Genomic DNA, 21,321 nt, shown 5'->3' with positions numbered 1-21,321 from the left:
GAATAGGGCACTGGCAGGAGGAGGGGCTTTGCACAGTGATGATTCAGTGCTTGCAATGTCTGGTTATTCATTTGGTTGCTACAGAAAAATTTTTTTTTTTTAAATATATTTTTATTGATTTCAGAGAGAGGAAGGGAGAGGGACAGAGAGAGATAGAAACATCAATGATGCAAGTCATTGATCGGCTGCCTCCTGCACGCCCCCTACTGGGGATCAAGCCTGCAACCTGGGCATGTGCCCTGACCGGGAATCAAACCCTGATCTCCTGGATCCTAGGTCGATGCTCAACCGCTGAGCCACGACCGGCCGGGCAGAAGAATTCTTAACTGTAACTGATGGTTGTTGCTGTAGAGTATATCACCTGTATTTCTATCTCTAGTAGTGGGCTCTATGCGCTAGATGTTAATATCCTTGACCCTGGGCAAGGGCACAGGTTCCTTTGACAGAAACATGGTTTATGTGCACAAAACTGATCAGTTTTGAGAGATCGTTAATGCCCCTGAAGTGGTTCTTGTGGGCGTGAAACAAATGGTGAGAATATGAATTGGTACCTCTTATTATAGTATTGAAATTAAGTCCAATTAATTTATCAAGTCATGTTCATGCCCTGATTTTATATACTTTCACCTATCAATAAACATTGATATTTTTTTAAAAAGTGGGTGGGGGTCTGGCTCTGGCACAGCAGGTGCTCAAATCCCCACTAGGGGAGGCTGTGGAGCACATAGCAGCTGGAAGCCTAGCCCGACCCAAACCTGCCCACTTCTTTTCCCTTTGCTCACTCACCAACTTCCCCACTGCCATTACCCTCTCCCCTCTCCAGCCCCCACTGACTCCATCCAACACTCAGCACCCCCAAGACCCACTTTAACTGGAAATAGATGGGGCCCTGGTGAGTACTCAGCCCCATGCCAGCAATAACATGTGTGCTGAACCTCCCAGGCATACCCATTTCACAGACTCAGGAAAAAGAAATCAGAAGGAACATAAAAGTTGACTAGAGTCCAACAGTCAGACATAGAGGTGCTGAGATGTGGATCAGGCCTCATGGATTCTGTCCATCCCCAACTCTGGTCTCCTCTCCTCCCTTTACATCCTTGGCCACATTCTCCCACAGCCCCTGGCCCAGGATGGGCCTTTCAAATACAGAACTATCTGCCCAGACTTTAGTCCCACAAAAGCTGGCAGGTGGCAGAGAGGTGAAAGAGGCCAGAGCCTGCTCCCTCCATGACCTCGGAGGCAGCATGGACACTCACTGTCCACCTGAAAGAGGCCTTGGCCTGTCATGACTCATTGGCAAGACCCTCTGGCATCACTTCCTTGAGAAGCTAGGAACGTGTGCATTTAACCTAAAGGGGTAAAGCCAAGGGGTGGGTTCTCCATTGCATGCCCCCCGCTCCTGGGGCTTAGCAGGGGCCTTAAAGCAAACACCCCTGTGCCTTGGCTGCTTCATTTTGCTGACACTGCATCTGGGGAAGCCACGGCTCTCAGCACTGCTGGAAGGCAGACAGCCGGGTGGTTTCTGCTGGCGTTTGTCAGATCAGAGCAAACCCGGGAGACTCTACCGAGAATCCTGCCCAAGGCTTGAGAGTCTTCCTTACCAGGAAACTCATTTTTAAAAGTCCCTAGGGACGCTGTCAAAGGGCCGTTCCAGACCACTTTCCCTGGCCAAGCCTCGTGTCTCCCTGTGACCCAAGGAGAGGGGACAGCCTGCCAGCCAGGAAGGCGACTTGGATCCCTCAGCTCGGCCCACACAGGGCTTCTGAACCAGTTCTGACCCTATTCCAGAAACCTGGTGGCCAGGCCTAGTGGCTTGCAGCCCCAAGCCCTTTAGATAGTCCTCAGGGTGGGGACAAAGCCTGTTAGAAACCTCCCTGCCACCTCCCACCCCCAACTTCCTGCTGTCTCTGAGGGATATGAGGAGGAGGGGGAGGGACTGGGGGGTGCGATCTGAGCACAGGAGGAGAGGCCTGGAACTTGTTGAGAGCTTCGTGGGAGACCTGGCCACCCAGCCCTGGCCCAGCCCCCGGAGGGCAGCCGAGGACGCCAGGGGCTCTGGGAAGGCAGGGGCTAGTTCTGCTCTGCGCCCTGAGCTCTGCGCCTGAAAGCCCCAGTGATGGCCCCACAGAGCCCCAGACGTGCCTGGGCTGAGGCTGAGCAGTGTTCTGCTTAGCACAGACTCGGGGGACCGCTCTGGTCTACCCACATGCCCAGCTGTCTACCCCAAATCATCCTATCCTTGGCCCAGCACCAGGAATGTCTAGGTCAGCTTGGGATCTCTCACAGCAAAAGACTTCCTCAGAGGACGATTTCTCACATCCAAGAAGATGCTGCAGCTATCAGGAAGTTCACTCTGCAGTCTGATCTACATCCCTCCACAAAGGAAGCCAAACAACACAGATTCCCAGTGCCTCCAGCCTCCCCTGAGGGCCTTGGACCTGCTCCTCAGAACCCCTCACCCTACCCAGGACCTTCTCACACCTCTTCCACTTCCCAGTGTTGCTTGTCCTGCTGTTCTGGTGACTTTCCCCCAACTCCATTTCCTGGCACCACCGAGGTCTCCTCACCCACAGTGCCCTTTTGCTGGCCTCCTGCCCCATATCTTGGCTCCCTGCTCCCAAGTCCACTCTCCACACCATTACAAGAGTGAAGTCCTCAAATGTGTCACTGCCACCTTTACTCAGCAGCCCCTGTGGCCCCAGAGCTAAAGCCCTACCTCCTCCCCACAGCCTACAAGGCCCCATGCTCTCAGTCCTAGCACTGCTTCAGCCTTAGCCCTGGACTCTTTGGCCCTCCCAGTGCAATGCTCCACCTAGGGTGACCTGCCTATGATCTCTGCCCCAAGCAAGTGCTCCAGGGAAGTCCACAGGATGCTCTAGAGAGAAGCCATTGAAGTGCAGGAAACAGGGCTGCTTCCTCAGGCCCAGACAGAGAGGTAGAGTTGGGAGGGCACACCCCCAGCCTGGAAAGTGAAAGCCCCTGCCCTCCCTTGTCTACAAGGCACTCTTGTCCACCTTGAGGTTGCTTGTGTCAGAGACCATTGCCTCACCTTCAGCAGGATCCAGCTGAGCTCTCTGAAGGCGCCTGGGCAGGCTACAGCCCAACACCCACCTGGCACGGCTCTTTCTCCCAGGGCTTCTAGTTAGGACCACACCAGATTCAAGCTGGCCCCATAGCTTCCATCTGTCCCTCTATCTCCTGCCTACTCAACTCAGGTTTTCTGGTCCAGCACCCCTCAGCTGCAGAGCCCTGGCCCCAGCTGGCACCTCTGATTACCACTCCAGCCCTTGATTAATGGGGAGGAGAGGGTAGGGGGACCCTTAGCCTGATCTGCACTCTCTGTAGGACAAATTGTGGGCTTGGCAGCCAGCCCCAGCCAGGCCTTGAGAGGTGACAGCTGGGCAGCCCTGCTCTCCATCCATTTTCTGAAACCTTTCCCAGATCCTGCCAGCCCTGAAAGTGATCTTTCAGCCCCTCAAGGACCCCCAAGGGCAGGAGGCACATGGCCTCTCTAGCCCCTACACCTCTGCAACCCCTTCCCAAGGGCCCCAGGAAGACAGGCAGGGAAGGTCTTGGCTCCACACGGTCCAGGGGCTCAGCAGGCATAGAGGCAACCCCTGGCAGAGTATACTAGGTGGGGCAGCCCCCTGCTCTAGACTCACCCATGGCCTCATGGCCCACGGAGGGACCCTGCCGGCCAGCTGGCCACGGCAGAGTGTGAGAGGACAGCGTGTTCCCAGACTTCACTTCTGCTTTTCCAGAGGTCACTCAACGACACTCTCCTGGGGAGCTCAGGGGTTTTCAGGAATTGCGGCCTGCTGAGTGAAACCAGATGTGCAAATATGCTCCCTAGAACCTAGTGTGCCCATCTTGCCACTCCTTGTGAGGGTGGCAGGGCATTGGAGCCGGTTATACCTCTCCCCTGGGCTCAGGTGAGGGGTCTGCTTTGAAGGGACTGGACCTGGGCTCCAGCTCCAAACCTCATTCTGCCCCAGAGGCTCTCTGGTGCTGCAACTTCCAGGGGCTCAAAGCAGGGAAACTTAAACAGATGGCCAGATGTGGCCAGATGGCCAGGCTGGTGGCCCAACAGAGCCAGAGTCTCCCCCCGCCCCCCCGATTGTGCTGTGCCTGAGTCTCCTCCCCAGGCTCTGGGGGTGGGTGAGACCTCTTCTTCATATCAGCTCCAAAGCAGATGTGTACACTGGCTGCCTGGCTTGCAGGGTCAGAGCACTACATCTGGAACTCCCAGTGTGGGAGCCACAGCATGGAAACCATTAACCCTGGGTTTACCTGGGGCCTGCCACATAAACTAAGCACCCTCTTCGCCTCCAGGCCTCTGCCAGAGCGCATCCCAGGCTCCCTGCAAACCTCATGCAACACCAACTAACTCTGAGTTCCAACTCCTATCAAATGTCAGTTCTTACCCTCTCTCAGGTGCTGCCTGCCATTCCCCATCTACAGCCTTGGCACTGCTCTGCCCCCAACTAAGGTGTCCATGGCCCCTTGCCCTGGTCAGCGCAGAGTCCACCCATCATCCTTTAGCTGGTCCATGCTATGGCCCCAGACCCCTTTTGCAGCCCCATGTTGCTGGATCACTGGTTTCAGAACATTATTCCTTAAGTGGCTGAGTGGAGCAGGAGAGAGAGAACCTGGGCTTTGGAGCCACAGTCTCCTGGGTCGAATCCTATCCCACAGCTTGTGGAATCTCTCTGAACCCAGGCTACAGGCCTGGTCACCTAGTGAAAGTCCCTATAGTGCCAGCCTCCCAGGTTACCCACCACAGACCCAGAAAACAGACCCTGAGGTTGAAAGGCAGTGTAATACAGGGAGAACTGAGCACAGCCTGCCAGTCCATCTCTCCTGGCAGACAGGATCCCACCCAGAGCTTCCAAATAATACCCTCAGCCCCAGTCAGGTGGTCTGCATGCTTGACTTCAGGCTGTTGCTCAGGCTGTCCTACTCAGGGCTCCACAGAATGCCCCTGCCCTTCCTTCCCATGGTCTGTTCTCCCCTCCTGCCAGGGCTCAGGCATGCTCTTCTCCCTATCATGAAGGCTGCAGGGGGCTTCGTGCAGCCTGGGCATACAAACACACAGGCCCCACTCTGCTATATACTGGCAAAGGAGGAACAGAGCTGGCTTGAAATTTGGGACTCCTGTGCCCAAGCCCATGTCTCAACTCACCTACCAGTAAGATCACATAGAGCTACGGGCAGCCCCAGGAACACGGACAGAGGCTAGGACCCAACTCTGCACCACCTGCTACACCCTGAGCTGCTGCCCTGGGGGCCACGAGAGCAAGCAGGAGGTACAGCCAAGGGCAACTTTTGCTCAATGGGAAGCCCCCAGGCTGGCGGGCCAGCAGGCTTGGGAAGAACCTGGAGTCCACTGCTGGCACAGCCGCATGCAAGCTACTGGGTTTCTGCTGGTGCAAGGCAGCTCCTGCAAGGAAAGGACAGGAAGTTCTCCTTCCTTGGTCCCTGACCCAGCATTTTTATTTCATGCTGGAGGCCTTTCCGTAAGGTGAAGCATTCACAGAAGGGAATGGGACTAATCTGCAGAGGTGGCCCAGATGATACCTGGGGCCAGTGGCACCACCCACCAGCATATCAGATACAAGGATCAAATGGGAGTGTCACTCCCCATGTCCAGGAAGCAGCAGGATGTGTGACCCAGGTTCACCACCCTTCTCCCTGCTCTGAGACAGGTGGCAAGTGGTGTCAGAGCCACACTTAATTACTACCCTCATGCTCTCAAGAACACTTCGTCCCTGTGGCTGGAAGAATGAAAGCATCTCTCACATCCCATGAGGAAGTCAACCTATCCAACAGTCAGGAGGGTGCCAGGCAGGCGACAGTCCCATGTGCCAAAGGGAGGGGCAGAACTGGTTACTGCTGCACCCAGGGCAAGTTCCAAGAAATTCTCCTCTGATTGAGCAGAGATCTGGAGAGCCTCCTGGAGAGCCCCTCACCAGGACACCCCACCCTGGCTCAGGAGACATAGGGCTTGAAGGGCAGCTTCTCTATGTGTTGTTCCTCCACAGCCCTGCCTGGGAATCAGGAGACCCAACCTTGCCCTGGAAGGCAGAGGCCACACCTCTGCTGCTGCCACACACTTTGACCTTGAGCAAGCTCTTTCTTCTCCAGGTTTGCCACTGTAGTTATAGAACCTGGAGGTTGGACTGGATCTGGGGCTGCGAGGAAAAGCTCGTTGCATTTTCCCAAAGATGTTAATTTGCCTGAATGTGAGTAAGAGAGGTAAAGTGGTCCGGAGTGGCCAAGTGCGAGGCAGCCCAGGGAAGGCCAGCTGTGGCACTGAGCTTGCTCAAGAGCTGGCCCATGCCATGTATGACTCCTAGGTCTGCTGGCCTTCACCGTCTGAGCAATCCTGTCAGCCCTTGATACTGGGCTTCTGTTCTACATGCAGAGGCCTCTGGAGGAAGGACACTAAGGAAAGCTGGAGCTCACTTGGGTGGAGGGAGGGCAGTTTTATGGCTCCGAAAGGCTATTCATAGTGAGATTAAGCCAGGTCAAGCTGGATCCTGGCTGGAGAATCTTGCCAGCTCCATGGTGCCTAGAGCCAAAGCTATGGAAATACTCATTTTGCTTAGACTTAGGCCTTATGGATGGGCTCACAGGATCAAGCCTCATTTGGGGCTGTGCGCCATGCTGCTCTCAGCATGAAGCCTCATCTCCTGCAGCTCAGAGAAACTGGTCTGTGCAGCCTAGGCCAGGGGCAGAGCTGATCCATTCCATACCTATGCCCAGCAGAGTCAAGAGGCTTGAGCCAGGCAGGAAGTGGCAGGAATAGTAACCCTCCAAGTTGGTCCTGTATGAGATCCCAGACCCCCTCATCCACCCAGCTCAAGGGCACAGCAGAATATGTATAGGGAAAGCAGTAATAGGACACACTGAGCATGATCTGCACTGTGGGCCTAGGCCTGCCCAAGGGGAGAGAGGTAGTCACTTGTTCAGGTTGCCTCATAAAAGCTAGGCCTAAACGATGTAAGCAATGGAGGAATGGCAGTGACATGGAGCCTGGGCCAGGCCTGAAGGATATACTGCAGGACACTCATTTGCCCCAGGCTTAAAGGATTGCAGGTCGGGGAAAATGGGTGAGCCACAATCCAAGACCTGGAAGCTTTAGCGTCCTGTGTGCCAGGTCACAGGTGATGGCTCACCCATATTCCTCGACTTCCAACCCTTTATCTCCAAGCTAGATACCACGTGACAAGGCCTGGAACAGGGCCTCTTTCACCAGACCACCCCTTCCTGAGCTGGAGGCTGAGCACACAGAGGCCTAGTCCTTTGGTGAACAAAAGAAGGAATATGCCAGAGAATGTAGTGATTACAAAAGAGGAACCAAGACAGGTGTCAGAAGATCACAGGCAAGCCCTTGGGCCTCACCTATACCCAATCTCCCAGGTAAAATAAGAGGGTTGAGTAAGGTTACCTCGGAAACATGGCCAGTTGACGCTCCACCTGCTCAGGCAAGGACCATATTGACTCTATGACCCCGGCCCCTGAGGGTCAGTCACTCATGAGCTCGAGATGAACCCAGAGGTCTGGGTACTCACGAGGGCAGCCCTGGTAGAACTGCCAGCGGGTGCAGGAGAGGCCCAGGGCTGGAGAACCTCTGAGCAGCCACCAGAGCAGGGGCAAGAGGAAAAGGCCAAGCAAGGACACCACAGATGACTCCTCAGAGGGGAAAGCCCCATCTGCCAGTCAAACATGAAGCCTCAGCTGAGGTCAAGGCCTGAAACCCATTGCCTGAGTGACCAAGGTCTGAACAAGTGCCAAGGGCCAGGTCAGAGTTGGCCAGGAAAGCAATGCCCAACACCCAGTTAGAGCTGCTCCTCTATATACCCCTTTCCCTTGCCACAATTCTGCCTGCCACTCCTCAGGACCACCCGTGTGCACAGGGGGACACCCCCAGCCCAGCCCCTCAAGCTGCAGAGTGAGCTGCAGGGTGCTGGGTGCAGACAGGCAGAGTGAGCATCAGGTTATGCAATAGCTGCCTAGCCTACTAAGTGGCCCTTTAGGGCCTTGATTTTCATGCCTCTAACAGAGGAGGAAGGCCAATATTCCAATGAAGGGTCGATTTTCTTCTGAAAAATCATCCAAGGAGTAGGAGTTGAATGAAGTAGAAGCCAGGGAGGTCAATGGAAAGGCCCTCCCCCAAACTGAGGTGCAGGAGGGGAATTGTCACTCACCTGATAACAACCCCATGCCAGCATGATGTATGTACCTAGGGTACCTATAGAGAGTTTGGGATACTTAGTTTGGATCTCTTCCTGAGTAACCCTACATGCATGTACCTGCCACATACACTCCTACATGTCCCCCAAAGAGCTGGGGGAGGCATCTGTCCTGAGGATGAATTTTCCCTCTCCTGGAGGGACCACAGTGACAGGGCAAGAGTGGAGGCCACCTGGGAGCGGAGTGGTGCTTCTGGGAGGCTGGAAATTGTAGCCCTGACCCTCGACAGCCTCAGGCCCCTACTTGGTGCCCCTAAAACCCCTGGTTCATGGCTAGCATACTGTGCTGTAGCTGCTGCTCTTTGAGAGCTGCCTGCATGACCCAGGTAGAGGTAAATGGGGACGGCTTGGTGGTCAAGGCTGGAGTGCCTACACTGGGCACCAAGGCAGAGAGCATTAGGGCCTTCCCATTCCCAACCCAGGAAGCTGGCGCATAGGGAAATAAGGATGGGAAGAGATGGGCAGACAGGAGACACCATGCCATGAGCCCTATTTAATCTAAGAAAGTCAACTGGAACTTGGGTGAGGGAAGGAGGGCTCAGGGAAGGGGGGCGTCAGCAGCCGCAGGCAGGTGCTATGCAGAAAAGCAAGAAAGTTAACTTGTCTGTCTCACTGTTCCATCCACAACCCCTACCCCAGCTCTCTGGCAGCTCAGTGGTCTTGGTGCACCCCCTTGTGGCCAAAGGGAGGATGGCATTATCACCCTCTAGCTCTAGCTCACTCTCAACACACCCCTCCAATTTAATCCCTGCCTCAGCCTCCAGGTCTGCATCTCTCCCAGACATTGATCTGTGGAGGCACCCACAGAGCCATGTAGGAACGTGATGTAAAGGAGAGGAAACAGCCCGGCTGGGCGTGGCTCAGTGGTTGAGCATCAACCTAGGATCCAGGCGATCGGGGTTCGATTCCTGGTCAGGGCACAGGCCCGGGTTGAGGGCTCAATCCCCAGTCAGAGACAGCCGCTCAATGACTCTCTCATCATTGATGTTTCTATCTCTCTCTCTCCCTCTCCTTTCCTCTCTCTGAAATCAATAAAGACATATAAAAAAAAAAGAAAGAAAGAAAGAAAAGAAGAGGAAACAGGCCCGAGGTGGACATGAGTCTTGGAAAGCCAGAATGGAGACAAGGGGGGCCTGAGTCTGGTCAGGAGGGATTGTATTCAAGATAGGCTTCTGGGGCACAGGGCTGAAGAGGACATAGAGGAAGCTTGTGCATCCTCGGTACTCTACACTCTTGTTTTCCAGCTTTGCCAGACCCTCCCAAATTTCCAAATCCCTTTATCCAGCTCCCCACCTGGTTTCTAATGCCCAACGCTGCATCTAAAAAACTCAAGTGCTGCCTGGGTGGTGTGGCTCAGTCGGTTTAGCATCATCCCGTGCATCCAAAGATTGCCAGTTTGATTCCCGCTAAGGGCACATGCATAGCTGGTGGGTTTGCTCTCCAGTCGGGAGGCAACCAATTGATGTCCCTCTCTTTCTCTCTCCCTTCCTCTCTCTAAGTATTTTCTTGGGTGAGGATTATAAATAAATAATAAAAAAATGAAGTGCTTAATAACCCAGAAATAGGACAGTCGAGGACATGGTGCACCCCTCTAAGATGGGAGTCTCAGCTTTTCCTTTGTACCTCAAAGCCTAGTACCTGCCAATACCAATAAAGCATTGTCACTCATCCAATCATACATATATCTATTGAGTATTCACTCTGGCTAAGTACTGTGCTGTTGAATCCTAACCTGCAACTGATTTTACAGGGGAACAAGTTAGCAAGGCATTAAATTATATGTGTAGCATCACACAGCTGGCCAGAAAGGAAGCACGGTCTGCCAGATACCTGGCTTCACACAGAACTCAAGAAAGGCAACTCAGAGAGGCCCTAGGGTCCTGACCCTGAGCAGAAACATATGATTCACAATAGAGACAATTACATCATGTTCATCCTGGATGTAGACCCTCCTAACAAGCTAGAGCGTGTCTGGTAGCTGAGCCCAAAGCACAAGAACAGCCACAAGTTAGAAAAGGGGTCTGGGGTGCTGAAACAGGCACTCTGACCACAGCAGACAGGGTGAGGGGGCAGCCTGGCAGGGGGCCAGGTATAAAACTATTGGAGGCAGACCTCAGGGACAGCAGTTCTGTTTCATCACACTTCAAGTCTAACAGCCCTCATGCAGGAACAGCTCTGCTATGGTCAGTGTGTGCCACCAAGAAGGAAGTAAAGTAAGATGAATACATTCTAAAAGTGTTTTATGCAGAATGTTTTTATAAAATATATTTTTATTGACTTCAGAGAGAGGGAGAGAGATAGAAACATCAATGATGAGAGAATCATTGATCGGCTGCCTCCTACACGTCCCATACTGAGGATCAAGCCTGCAACCCAGGCATGTGCCCTGACCAGGAATCAAACCGTGACCTCCTGGTTCATAGGTCAATGGTCAACCACAGAGCCACACCGACCAGGCCAGAATGTTTAAAATAAGGTTCTGGGTCAAGGTGTTGGGGCCTTTCCCTCTCTTCCATCCAGAAACCCTGGTTATCAAGAAAGCCTTATTATCTTCAAAGTTCCTGATGGCTGACATTTGCCTATGATGAGGCCACTTCAAAAGGCCCTAGGCATGAGTTCAGACACTGGCTCCATCTCAGAAACCAGGCCCAAGAAATCACTGAGTAAATCCAGGAAAAAGTATGTTAGCACTCACCAGAGCAAGTTCTGACACAGCCTCCTGGGAGAAATGGGGGTTATCAGTTCCTATGTGAACTGTTACTGTCTTGACCATAAATAGCTTCCCAAATAACATCAGGCTAAATTATATACTAGTGCAAGATGTAATCCTGGAAAGGGAACGCAAGGGGTGGGGCTAGGGAGAAGGAGACAAAGGAAAAAGAAAAATGTCCTGGTGAGAGGGGAGCAGGGGAGCTGTACTTGGACAGGGGCCCTGGGGCTCTGGCCTGGGTGATGTGAAGTGCCCAGCCCTGACTGGGCCCTCAAGCACCATCCCCAGGGCTCTGAATCTTCAAATGTCAGGAGAAGGGGCTTGATGGGGGCTCCTTACAACTCCGACCAGCCCTACAATGCTGAGAAACCAAATCTGGAAGTCAAATTCTCGGTCACCAGCCGGGGTCTCAGCGTGGATGGCTGCTGGGTATACCTTGTCTTCCACGGACATCCACCTGGTATTCTACTAAGACGGGAATATATTATAGGTATGCTCTGCAACTTCTCGCCTAACAATGTATTTCTAAATCGGTCCTTATGGAACTTCAGGCTTTTGAGTGCTTACACAGTATTCCCTTGTAAGCAGAGATGATGGTTTATTTAACCACACCCCTGTCGATGGATATCCCATTGGTTCTAACAGGTTACTGGTACCTACAAGGCGTGCATGAACACCCCATACACACCATCTGGTGCTAATCTATGGGATACAATCCTGTAAGTGGGGCTATAGAGTAACACAGTATATATACATCAATGTTAACAAGGTGGTGAAAATTTGTTCCCCAAAGGACCCACACTGAGTCACCCTTCCACTAACTTAATTTTTGGAATTTAAAAATATATATGTATAGTTAAAAACACAACAAAATCACCATGGCCAGCCATGCAGGAGGCAGGCATCGGGAGGGAGAATCCTTGGCTGTTGCTCTCCCTGCTCCACTTGCCAAATTAAACTCCATGCCAGGTATCCTCGTCAGGCACGCTTGTGTCCACTTGTGTTCACTTGGCCCTCCATTGAGGCTGCTCTCCAGCCTCCTGGCAGGACTCATGGGCAGCACTGGGCTTCTAAGAGTGGCTTGCCCTGACTGCAAGCCAACAGATGGCCGGGCGTGGGTGAACTGCCGCCAGCCAGCGTACTGATGACTTCCAGATTGTTATCTTGAGAGCTACTTCCCCTAAGCTCCAGGCCCACACAGCCACCTCCCTCACACACTCCAATTCGGCACATCTGAGACAGAACACCTCTTCCACCACCCATCCACGTCCCAAACCTACTCTTTCTCTGGTGGCCCCCTTCTCAGAAGCAGCTCCAGTTACTTATGAGTCAGAAGCCTGACTTCTAACGCCTCACACCCTCATATCTAACCAAAACTGGCCCGATCCTGTGTGCTTCACCCCCTAAGCCTGTGACCCAGTCCTTCATCTCTCCACATGCCACTCCTGCCCCAGTTCGGCCCACATTCTCTCACCTGGAGAGCTGGAATAGCTGCCTGCCTCCAGCCTGCCGCCTTCTAAATCCATTCTCCAGAGCCCCACACCAAATTTCTAATTGAATCACACCACCAATCTCCACCCCCACAAATCCCCCCTTCTTCATCCACTGAGGGATGAAGTCCAAGCTGGCTCATGGCAGCAAGAGCTCCCTCCTGCCTATCCCTAGCCTCCTCCCCTGCTCTGGGGCCTCATCCTCTTGCAGCAGCAGCAAGCTGGAGAGGAATAAACAAGGCAGCAGTCTGCCATGATCACCACCAATGACCATGCCAGATCCTGGATCACGGGGCATCAGGGGTCTCTTTATGCAGTGATGCCAATGCCCAGGGCAGTTGGGACAACATAGATCCTCAGACACTGAGGGGAAAACTTCAGGTATGTGTGGAGCCCAGGGTTTCATAGCTCAGAGGCTAAACATGCTTGTTTCCTTCGTTCCATAGTTACCGCCCTTGACACACCCTTATCCGAGTGTCCCATGAGCTCTTCCCTCTTGCTTGTGGTCACTGGATTTCAGGAACGTGTTATCTCTTCCTTTAGACCAGATCTGACTCTGAGGGAATTTGGATTGAGCTAAACTCATGTTCTGTCCAACCTGTAGTAGTCTAAGTTCACTAATTTAATATAGTCTCCTTAGACAAACAAAACAGAACATACAAAATGTTTCCAGGCAGGAACATAAACAGAAAATCTTAGGTGACATTTCCCACACGTCTTTGACCAAACTGAAGAATGTGTCTCTCTCTTTTTTTAAATCGTAGCCCTCATCCGTCCTGAGCCACATGTCCTTCCAAGACACCCAGCCCTTCCATGAACCAGCTAACACACCTATCCTCACTCAGCCCCTGCACATCCCCAACACATGCTATCTCATCCCATTTTCTGAAGCTCCTCTGACACTCTATATAGTCTCAGGTTTCTGAAACTGCTAGTGCCATTCCTTCTTCCCACCTCCATGGCCTGGCTAAATTTTTTTTTTTTGGGGGGGGGTTAACAGTTTTACTGAAATATAATTCATACACCATACAATCTGCCCACTTAAGTGTACAATTCAATGGTTTTTAGTATGTTTACATAGTTGTGCAACCGTCACCACAAGTAATTTTAGAACATTTCATCACCCCCAAAAGAAACCATATATCCTTTAACTGTCACTCCTCACATGCTCCCATTGCCCCCAAATGTACCCTGTGCCTACTGTACATTCAACGCTGTTTTGACATCCATCAGTCTGCCATTAGACAGGCACACTTGCCCCCAAGCAAGGCCTATGTGACATGTTTTCATTACCCACTCCAGGCCCAGCATGGCACCTGCTTCCCAGGAGTGACAGGAAGGAATGACAGGAAGGAACGACCACCGTGGGAGCAGCTGGCCTCTCTGGCTGCTCGCTTGGCACCAGGCCCTGTGCTTACACTTCACTATTATCTCAGAGAGCTCCCCTTAATATTCCCATTGTACAGCTGAGGATAAATGACTCGCCCAAGGTCACAAAGCCAGTAAGTGACTGAGCTTAGTTTATCAGTGAGCTCTGCTCCAACTGTCTAGACATTGTCTCTGCCCATCTACTCCATGAGCTGCTGACAGCTTCTAGCCCCTCTCCCCTCTGTTCTCATTAAAGTCATCAATGACCTTAGAATGGCAAAACCAAATGGAAGGCTATCTGACTTTATTTCAATCTCTTGGCCATGTTTTGCATTCACCACCCCCTTCTTTTTCTGGTCCTCCCCTGTGGCTACCCACCTCTCAAGGGCAGCCTTTGACATTCTGGCAGGACTATCTTCTCCCCCACCGTTGCTTAATTGAAGCCCTTCCTGGGGGAGGGTCTCATTTTGGGCCTCTACTTTTTAGACGGTACTCTCTCTTGGGGTCACTGGCCACACTTCTACCCTGATTCCCCAAGTTGTCTCCCAAGCTCGGACCTCACACTTGAGCAGCAAAAACAGCCTCCACGTCTCCACTCAAATGGCTCACAGATCCCTCAATCCCAACTTCTCACTCTTTCTCCAACCTGTTCCTTCCACATTCCACCATAATTTCACTCTGCCACCTGCACTATTGCCTAAGCCAGAGATGAAGACATCGGCCCTGACTCATTCCTCCTCAGCCTCCTTACGCCACCCTCAAGTCTTATCAATTTCTCTTCCTAAGCTTCCCCCACAACGCTCCTGCCAATGCCTGAGAACAGACTGCCATCATCTCTGGGCCCCGCACAGTGTTCCCACCTCCAGTGCAGCCCCTACCTCCAATCCACTTTCCTTTTCTTTCTTTTTTTAAGTGGACAAGCTTTCTACAGATACAGTCTAAAGTGAAAGCCCAATGGTTTTACCCTCCCATCAGCTGCACTCAGGAAAAAGCACTTCCTATGCCTTTGCAATCCTTGAAGAGCTGACGTCTGTCTAACTTTCCACTCACACTCCTCGCCCCACCACAATTCGTACTGAATGGCTTGCCACTCCTGGAAGACACAACCACATTTGCATCCACAGTTTCATGTGACTGGTGACTGGGCAGGCCCAGCCTGGAGTCTCGCTTTCTTCTTCCCATATGAGACTGTCTCTTGTGAAATAATGTTAAAATGCAGAAGGAGGTGTTGTAATGAACAGAAGACAAGTGACTCGGGACAGAGAGGGATAAAGTGTTCTGAAAGACAACCAGCATATCACACATGGGAGCTCTTCAACCACGGCGCCCAACTGTCTAACTCACTGACTCTCCCTTTCCTGAATACTAATCATGTTTCTTTACAACAGGAAGCAGACGTCCTGACTGCCCTAAGTGTCAGGTAGGGCCTCCATTCCAAATAAGGAAGCTGGAACCTGGTACCATCAGCTGAGTGGTGGCTGCATAATCCAGCAAGCTATATGCTTTTCTGTCTTTTTCAAGTTTCTGAGTAATAAAAGAGCTAATCCATAGAAAAAGCATAGAAACAATGACCAACCCAGTAGCAATGAGAATCCTTTGGACTCAGATTATGGTCTCTAAATATCAATTTTCAATAAAAAGAATCAGGTCCCCTGCCCGGTCGGTGTGGCTCAGTGGTTGAGCATTGACCCATGAACCAAGAAGTCACTGGTTCGATTCCCAGTCAGGGCACATGCCCAGGCTTTGGGCTTAATCCCCAGTAGGGGGCGTGCAGGAGGCAGCCAATCGATATTTCTATCTCGGTATCCCTCTCCCTTCCTCTCTCTCTAAAAACCAATAAAAATGTATATATTTAAAAGACGAAGAAGGAGATCCCCTAAGAGAAATGATGACTCTAGGTCTGGGTCAGGAAATGTACAAAATAAGATTAGAACATATTGTCATCCAGAAGTAAGGAAGCTCTCAAAACCTACAAGGCTGTGTCAAAAAGACTTTGCAGGCTACTGAATAAGCTCCCACTGGCCAAGGGACAAGTTGAACATCACAACAAATATATTAACATCCATGCTGCGTTATGACACTAAAACAAAAAGAACAAACAAACCTCATTAGTCATCTTTGGAGGATGTTAGAAAACCAACTCATTATTTTGAAAGCTGGTAAATATGAGAAAGAATCAAGCATTTATCCTGCCTCTCCTATACAGATTGTATTTCAGAGTAACCTAGTAGTTGATTACTGAAGTTTCCAGGTATAAAAGTATTCAAACTAGCAACTACAGAAGGAAACATAGAACACCATCATTTTGCAAGCCCTAGTAAATAATGATTCTGGGCAACAAATGTCAATGATTCCTTAAGTCACAAAAAGAGAAACAACTAGATATGATGTGCCTCCCAATGGAAGTACAAATATTATTTATTAAATATTCTTTTTAAAAATTGAATTGAATCAAGCCTCTATATCTAACTACCAAGTTATAGGAAAAACAAGGGACAGAGGAACATGTTAAACTAGACAGCAAGAATGTAATCAGCAAAATTGAGATGAAGGGAAAATCTATAAATCAAATAACCGGGCTTCTTCACTAAATAAAAGGAAAACTAAGAGAGACAGAAAACCTATATATTAAAAGACAGCATCAACCAACTGAAATGTATGGATAATATTTGGATCCAGACTGAAACAAACAAACAAACAAACCATATTTAAATAATCTGAAAGAGAAATCTGAACACTAAAAGGATATCTGATAACATCAATAAGTTACTGTTGATTCTTTTAAAGGATAAATAATAGTTTTGTGGTTATTTTTTAAAATTAGTCATGATGTTTTTTACAGATATAGAAATATTTACAGCTGAAATACGTTGTCTGAGATTTAATTCAAAATAATTTAGGAGCTGGGGGAATAAGTGCAGCTATTACTGAAACAAGATTGATAATTGTTGTAACAACAAGAATTGATAAGGGGTTAATATCCAAAATATATAAAGAACTCATACAACTTAACACCAAAACTACAAACAATTAAAACACAGGCTGAGGAACTGAAGAGACATTTCTCCAAAGAGGACATGCAGATGGCCAATACACATAGGAAAAAATGCTCAACATCACTAATCATCAGAGAAATGCACATTAAAACTCCACAATGAGATATCACCTCATACCCGTCAGGATGGCCACCATCAATATATCAACAAAAAAATGTCGGTGAAGATGTAGAGAAAAGGGAACCTTTGTCCACTGTTGGTGGGATTGAAAATTGGTGCAGCCACTGTGGAAAACAGTATGGCAGTTCCTCAAAAAATTAAAAATAGAACTACCTTATGCTAGCTTCTGGGTATTTATCCAAAGAAATCCAAAACTCTAATTGGAAAAGATATATGCATCCCTATATTCATTGCAGCATTGTTTACAATAGCCCAGATACGGAAGCAACCTAAGTGTCCACTAATAGACCACTGGATAAAGAAGCTGTGGCACATATATATACAATGGAATACTACTCAGCTGTAAAAAAAGAACGAAATCTTACCATATGCAACAACATGGGTGGACCTAGAGGGTATTATACCAAGTGAAATAAGTCAGACAGAGAAAGACAAATATCATATGATTTCACTGATATGTGGAATCTAAAAAACAAAATAAATGAGCAAACAGAAACAAATTAATAAAGAACAAACTGGTGGTTGTCAGGTGGGAGGGGTACTGGGGGCTGGGTGAAAAAATGAAGGAATTAGGAAATACAAATTGGTAGTTATAAAATAGTCACTGGGATATAAGTACAGCATAGGGAATACAGTCAATAATTTTGTAATGTATGGTGTCAGAGCGGTACTAGACTTGTCACGGGGATCACTTCATAACTTATATAAATGTCTAATCATTATGTTGTACACCTGAAACTAATATAACACTGAATGTCAACAGTAATTGAAGAAAACACATTATACATCTCTTATCTATATTTTGTTTCCTTACATAACAAATTAGCATTTTACATGCCAATAAAAAACTAAAGTATTATTTAATTATCATATTAATTATATGGCTGCACCATAATCTACTTAATCAATTTTCTACCATTATTTTTTAGATGGGTTCTAATATTTAGTTGTATAAATAAATAGCTTTTTACCTTAAAAAAAAAGAATATCAGTCAGCCTGGCCAGATGTGGCTCAGCGGTTGAGCATCGACCTGGGATCCAGGAGATCGGGGTTCAATTTCCAGTCAGGGCACATGCCCTGGTTGCGGGCTCGATCAATGACTCTCTCATCATTGATGTTTCTGTCTCTCTCTCTCCCTCTCCTTTCCTCTCTCTGAAATCAATAAAGATATATTTAAAAAAAAAAAAAGAACATCATTCAACAAAGCGTCTCAGCTCTTACGGCATAAAATAGGGGGTCTGTAAGTACATGTTAATGAATGAAAACAATCAAAGTAAGTAATACTGTATGTTTTCCCTCTGTAGATCTTCGACCCACCTCCCTCTTCCTACAAGCTAGGACCCACCTCCCAGAAGGTACTCAACACATCCAGAAACACTCAGAGCTGGAAAGAGTTTTTATGACCATCCAACTTTTCTGTCCTCTCAGCTCACCAAAGGGGGTAGGACTTCTCCAGGTCTTTCTCCTACCTCTAATCAAGCAAGATGGACAATGGACACATGGGTTTCAGAGATGCTAAGAGACAGTTCTAGCAGAAGAGCTCAGCAGCAGATGCCCTGCTGGAATGGAATCCAGGGAGGAAGGCTAGGGTGTGGTAGAGGGTCTACACTTGCCCTAACTTGGAGAACAAATAAACATCCTCTGCCCACTGCGCTGCACCTTCTGAGAAATGTCAAAACACCTGAAACATGTTCTTTGGAAACCTCATCACCTCAGGACACAGCTACAAAACTCACTAGGCACCACAGACTTCCTTGGCATCCCCTTCCTACCCTCCTCCCAAACATCCAGCGACAAAAGCCTGGAGGCCAGGCCTCTGGTGTCACTTTCAGAAGCAGTGAAGGCCTTTCTGTGGAGGACCAAATGGGGTTTCTGATCACTTCTTCCTGCTTCTGGCTGCCCCCAACCCCTGAAAGTCCTGAGCATCTCAGGTATAGAGAGTCCCCAAAATCCCAAACTCTATTTCAAGAAACATCTAGGAAAGCAGCACAAACACCACAGGGTAGAGGGAACAACATTCTAGCCTAGCATAGCCACAAAGAGGTTCTAAGATGGAGTGCTACTGGGGCTGGGCCTTGAAGGGTGGAAGTCACTGGGCTTCATGGGGACAAGAAGGAAGCAGAGGGAATGGCAGGTGCAAATAGTACTGAAAATAACTAACATTCACCCAGTGTTTAGTCTGTGCTTGGTGCTGGGCTAAGTTCCACATAATAATTTGTTGACATTTCACAACTTTCTGAGACAATTACCAGTTACTGTTAATATACTAGATGAAAAACCTGAGGTCCAGAGGGGTAACATAACTTGTCTAGGGTAATCCAGTAACTGGCAGGGCTCGCATTCAAACTCAGATTTGTCTTAACTCCAAAGCCCACCACACTATGTGCACCAAGAGCTGGGGGCATGGCTCGTGTGAATGAAAGAAATACGTGTGAAAGAGCAAGCGAATCCCTAAATGTCACACTAAAGGTCTGTATGACGGTCCACAAGGGGGCTGTGTCCCAAGCAGTGTTGTAGAAAGAATGGTCTAACATGTTTATGGATGATGATGTAGGGTCTTGCTGGGAAGATAGGAACCCTATGGCCTCAGAAGGTAGGGGTGGGGGTAGGGAGGAATCAGCAGCAAGAAGGAGGAAAGCCTAGAAGAGAAACAAGTTTACCAAATACCAGTTGGTAATCAATGGAGTTCACCTTCAGATTTAAGCAAAGATCTCCCTCCAGTCCCAGTCAGTCCATAAAACTCACATTAAGTGCCAACTGTGTGCCAGACAGCCTCCCAGTTTCCCCTCCTTTTCCAACAGTGAGGACAATCAGGTTGCTGCTGGGCTCCTACAACCCAGCACCCTAAACTCTCCTCTCCTCCACCTCCACTCCCATAAGGGAGGTGAACAACCTTTTCATACGTTTCTGTTAAAACCATAAAGTCCACAATTGTATTTTAACTTCAATACGTTTTAAAAATTAAAGGTATGTATTTTTGCGTTATTGCAAGATAAAAAAAACTATTTTAATTGAGCTCACTTCTAACCTCAATACATTTTTTACTTGAAATTTTTCTCCAAAGGGTGAATCATTAGGTCAGGCCCCCCCCCCCCCCCCAGCTATGACGAGTACACTTGGGGGTCAGGGATGAGGACTCACATCCCAGCCACTGTGCCCTTCACTATCACCTGGGAGAGGGAGAGGAGGCAAAGACTGGAAGCAGGAACATTTCTAATTCAGTACATTTGATGCAACGGTGTGGGGAGGGGTCCATCCCACTTTGAAGCTGTGCGTGCTAAGAAAGGGGAACTCAGCTTCTCACAATTCTTGTGCTAAGAAACCCTATCCCAACAAGCATCCTCCTTGCTAAGGGTTTGGGACTTACTGGCCAAATACATGTATGTGAACTTCCTGACTTACAGGGCCACACCTTGCTCTCTTGAACACTGCCTTCAGAAGACTCTGCTCAGCCAGTGGTTACGCGATGAGAGAAAACTCTAAGCAGGCTCAGCAAGTCCCCAGGAAGGTTCACCCCTCGGCCAAGGAGGACAACGATCCCAAATGCCTTGGTGGACTTTTCCCCTTAGTTTCCCTAAGCGTTGCCACGGGACAGCTCACTCTGGCTATGTCAAGGTAAAGAGACTCATATGGGCACATGTCGCACCGACCAACCACTCCCAAGAGACCTTCTCTTCCCAACTATAAAGCGGGCATAACCGTGGAAGAGGCAGCCCCAGCAGAGGCGAACCATTGCGGCTTTAAAGCTTTGTTTGCGTTTAGGCCTGAGCCGAACCCCAGCCCTTCCAACGCATCCCCCTTCAGCCCCCCGGGTCCCCAGCGAGGCCTCTCAGGCCCTTCGAGAAACCCCGCCTCCAGCTTCCCGGCACAGAACTCGGAACCCTCAGGCCCGGGCCAGCCTCCTTGCTGGCCTTCGAAGGCCGGGCATCCGGGCTCCGCGGCTCACCCTCGAGCGTCTCGCACTGCACCAGGTTGAGGTAGTCCGCCTGGCTGAGCACCCCAGCCTTCAGGCCGCGCACTAGTCCCTCCAAGTAGCCATTGTCCACATTGAAGTAAAGCTCGGGGAAGGACGACATGGCTGCGGCGGGACCGCAGAAGCCCGATCCGCAGACACGCAATGCCCAACTCCAAGATCAGCTGACTCGGCGCCCGAGGCGGTCTGTCAAGCGCGTCAGGTGACCCGCAAGAGCGTCACATGACCACAGTGGGCGTGGCTCTGAGAGGCGCCCGTCTTCCGGTTGGCTTCCAGTGGAAGCTTTGCGCAGGTGTGGGCTGAGACTGCCCTTGGGCGCCTGCGCGCTGAGGGAAGGCGCGCCTCCGG

At 49.9% G+C, this 21,321-nt stretch overlaps 1 protein-coding gene across 1 annotated transcript in view; it reads right to left on the bottom strand.

Annotated features, from left to right (window-relative positions):
* The window catches only part of ATP6V0D1 (ATPase H+ transporting V0 subunit d1), a 38,391-nt gene extending 17,245 nt beyond the window's left edge, over positions 1 to 21,146 (bottom strand). Inside the window, exon 1 of the mRNA XM_016220330.2 lies at positions 20,947 to 21,146. Within this exon, the coding sequence (XP_016075816.1) occupies positions 20,947 to 21,076 (130 nt within the window). The 5' untranslated portion in view covers positions 21,077 to 21,146. The remainder of the gene's footprint in view (positions 1 to 20,946) is intronic.
* Positions 21,147 to 21,321: the final 175 nt, after the last annotated feature.

The sequence above is a fragment of the Miniopterus natalensis genome, chromosome 18 (assembly GCF_054644295.1).
Source record: "Miniopterus natalensis isolate mMinNat1 chromosome 18, mMinNat1.hap1, whole genome shotgun sequence".
Taxonomy (NCBI): Eukaryota; Metazoa; Chordata; class Mammalia; order Chiroptera; family Miniopteridae; genus Miniopterus; species Miniopterus natalensis.
This window is presented reverse-complemented; position numbering and strand designations above follow the sequence as displayed.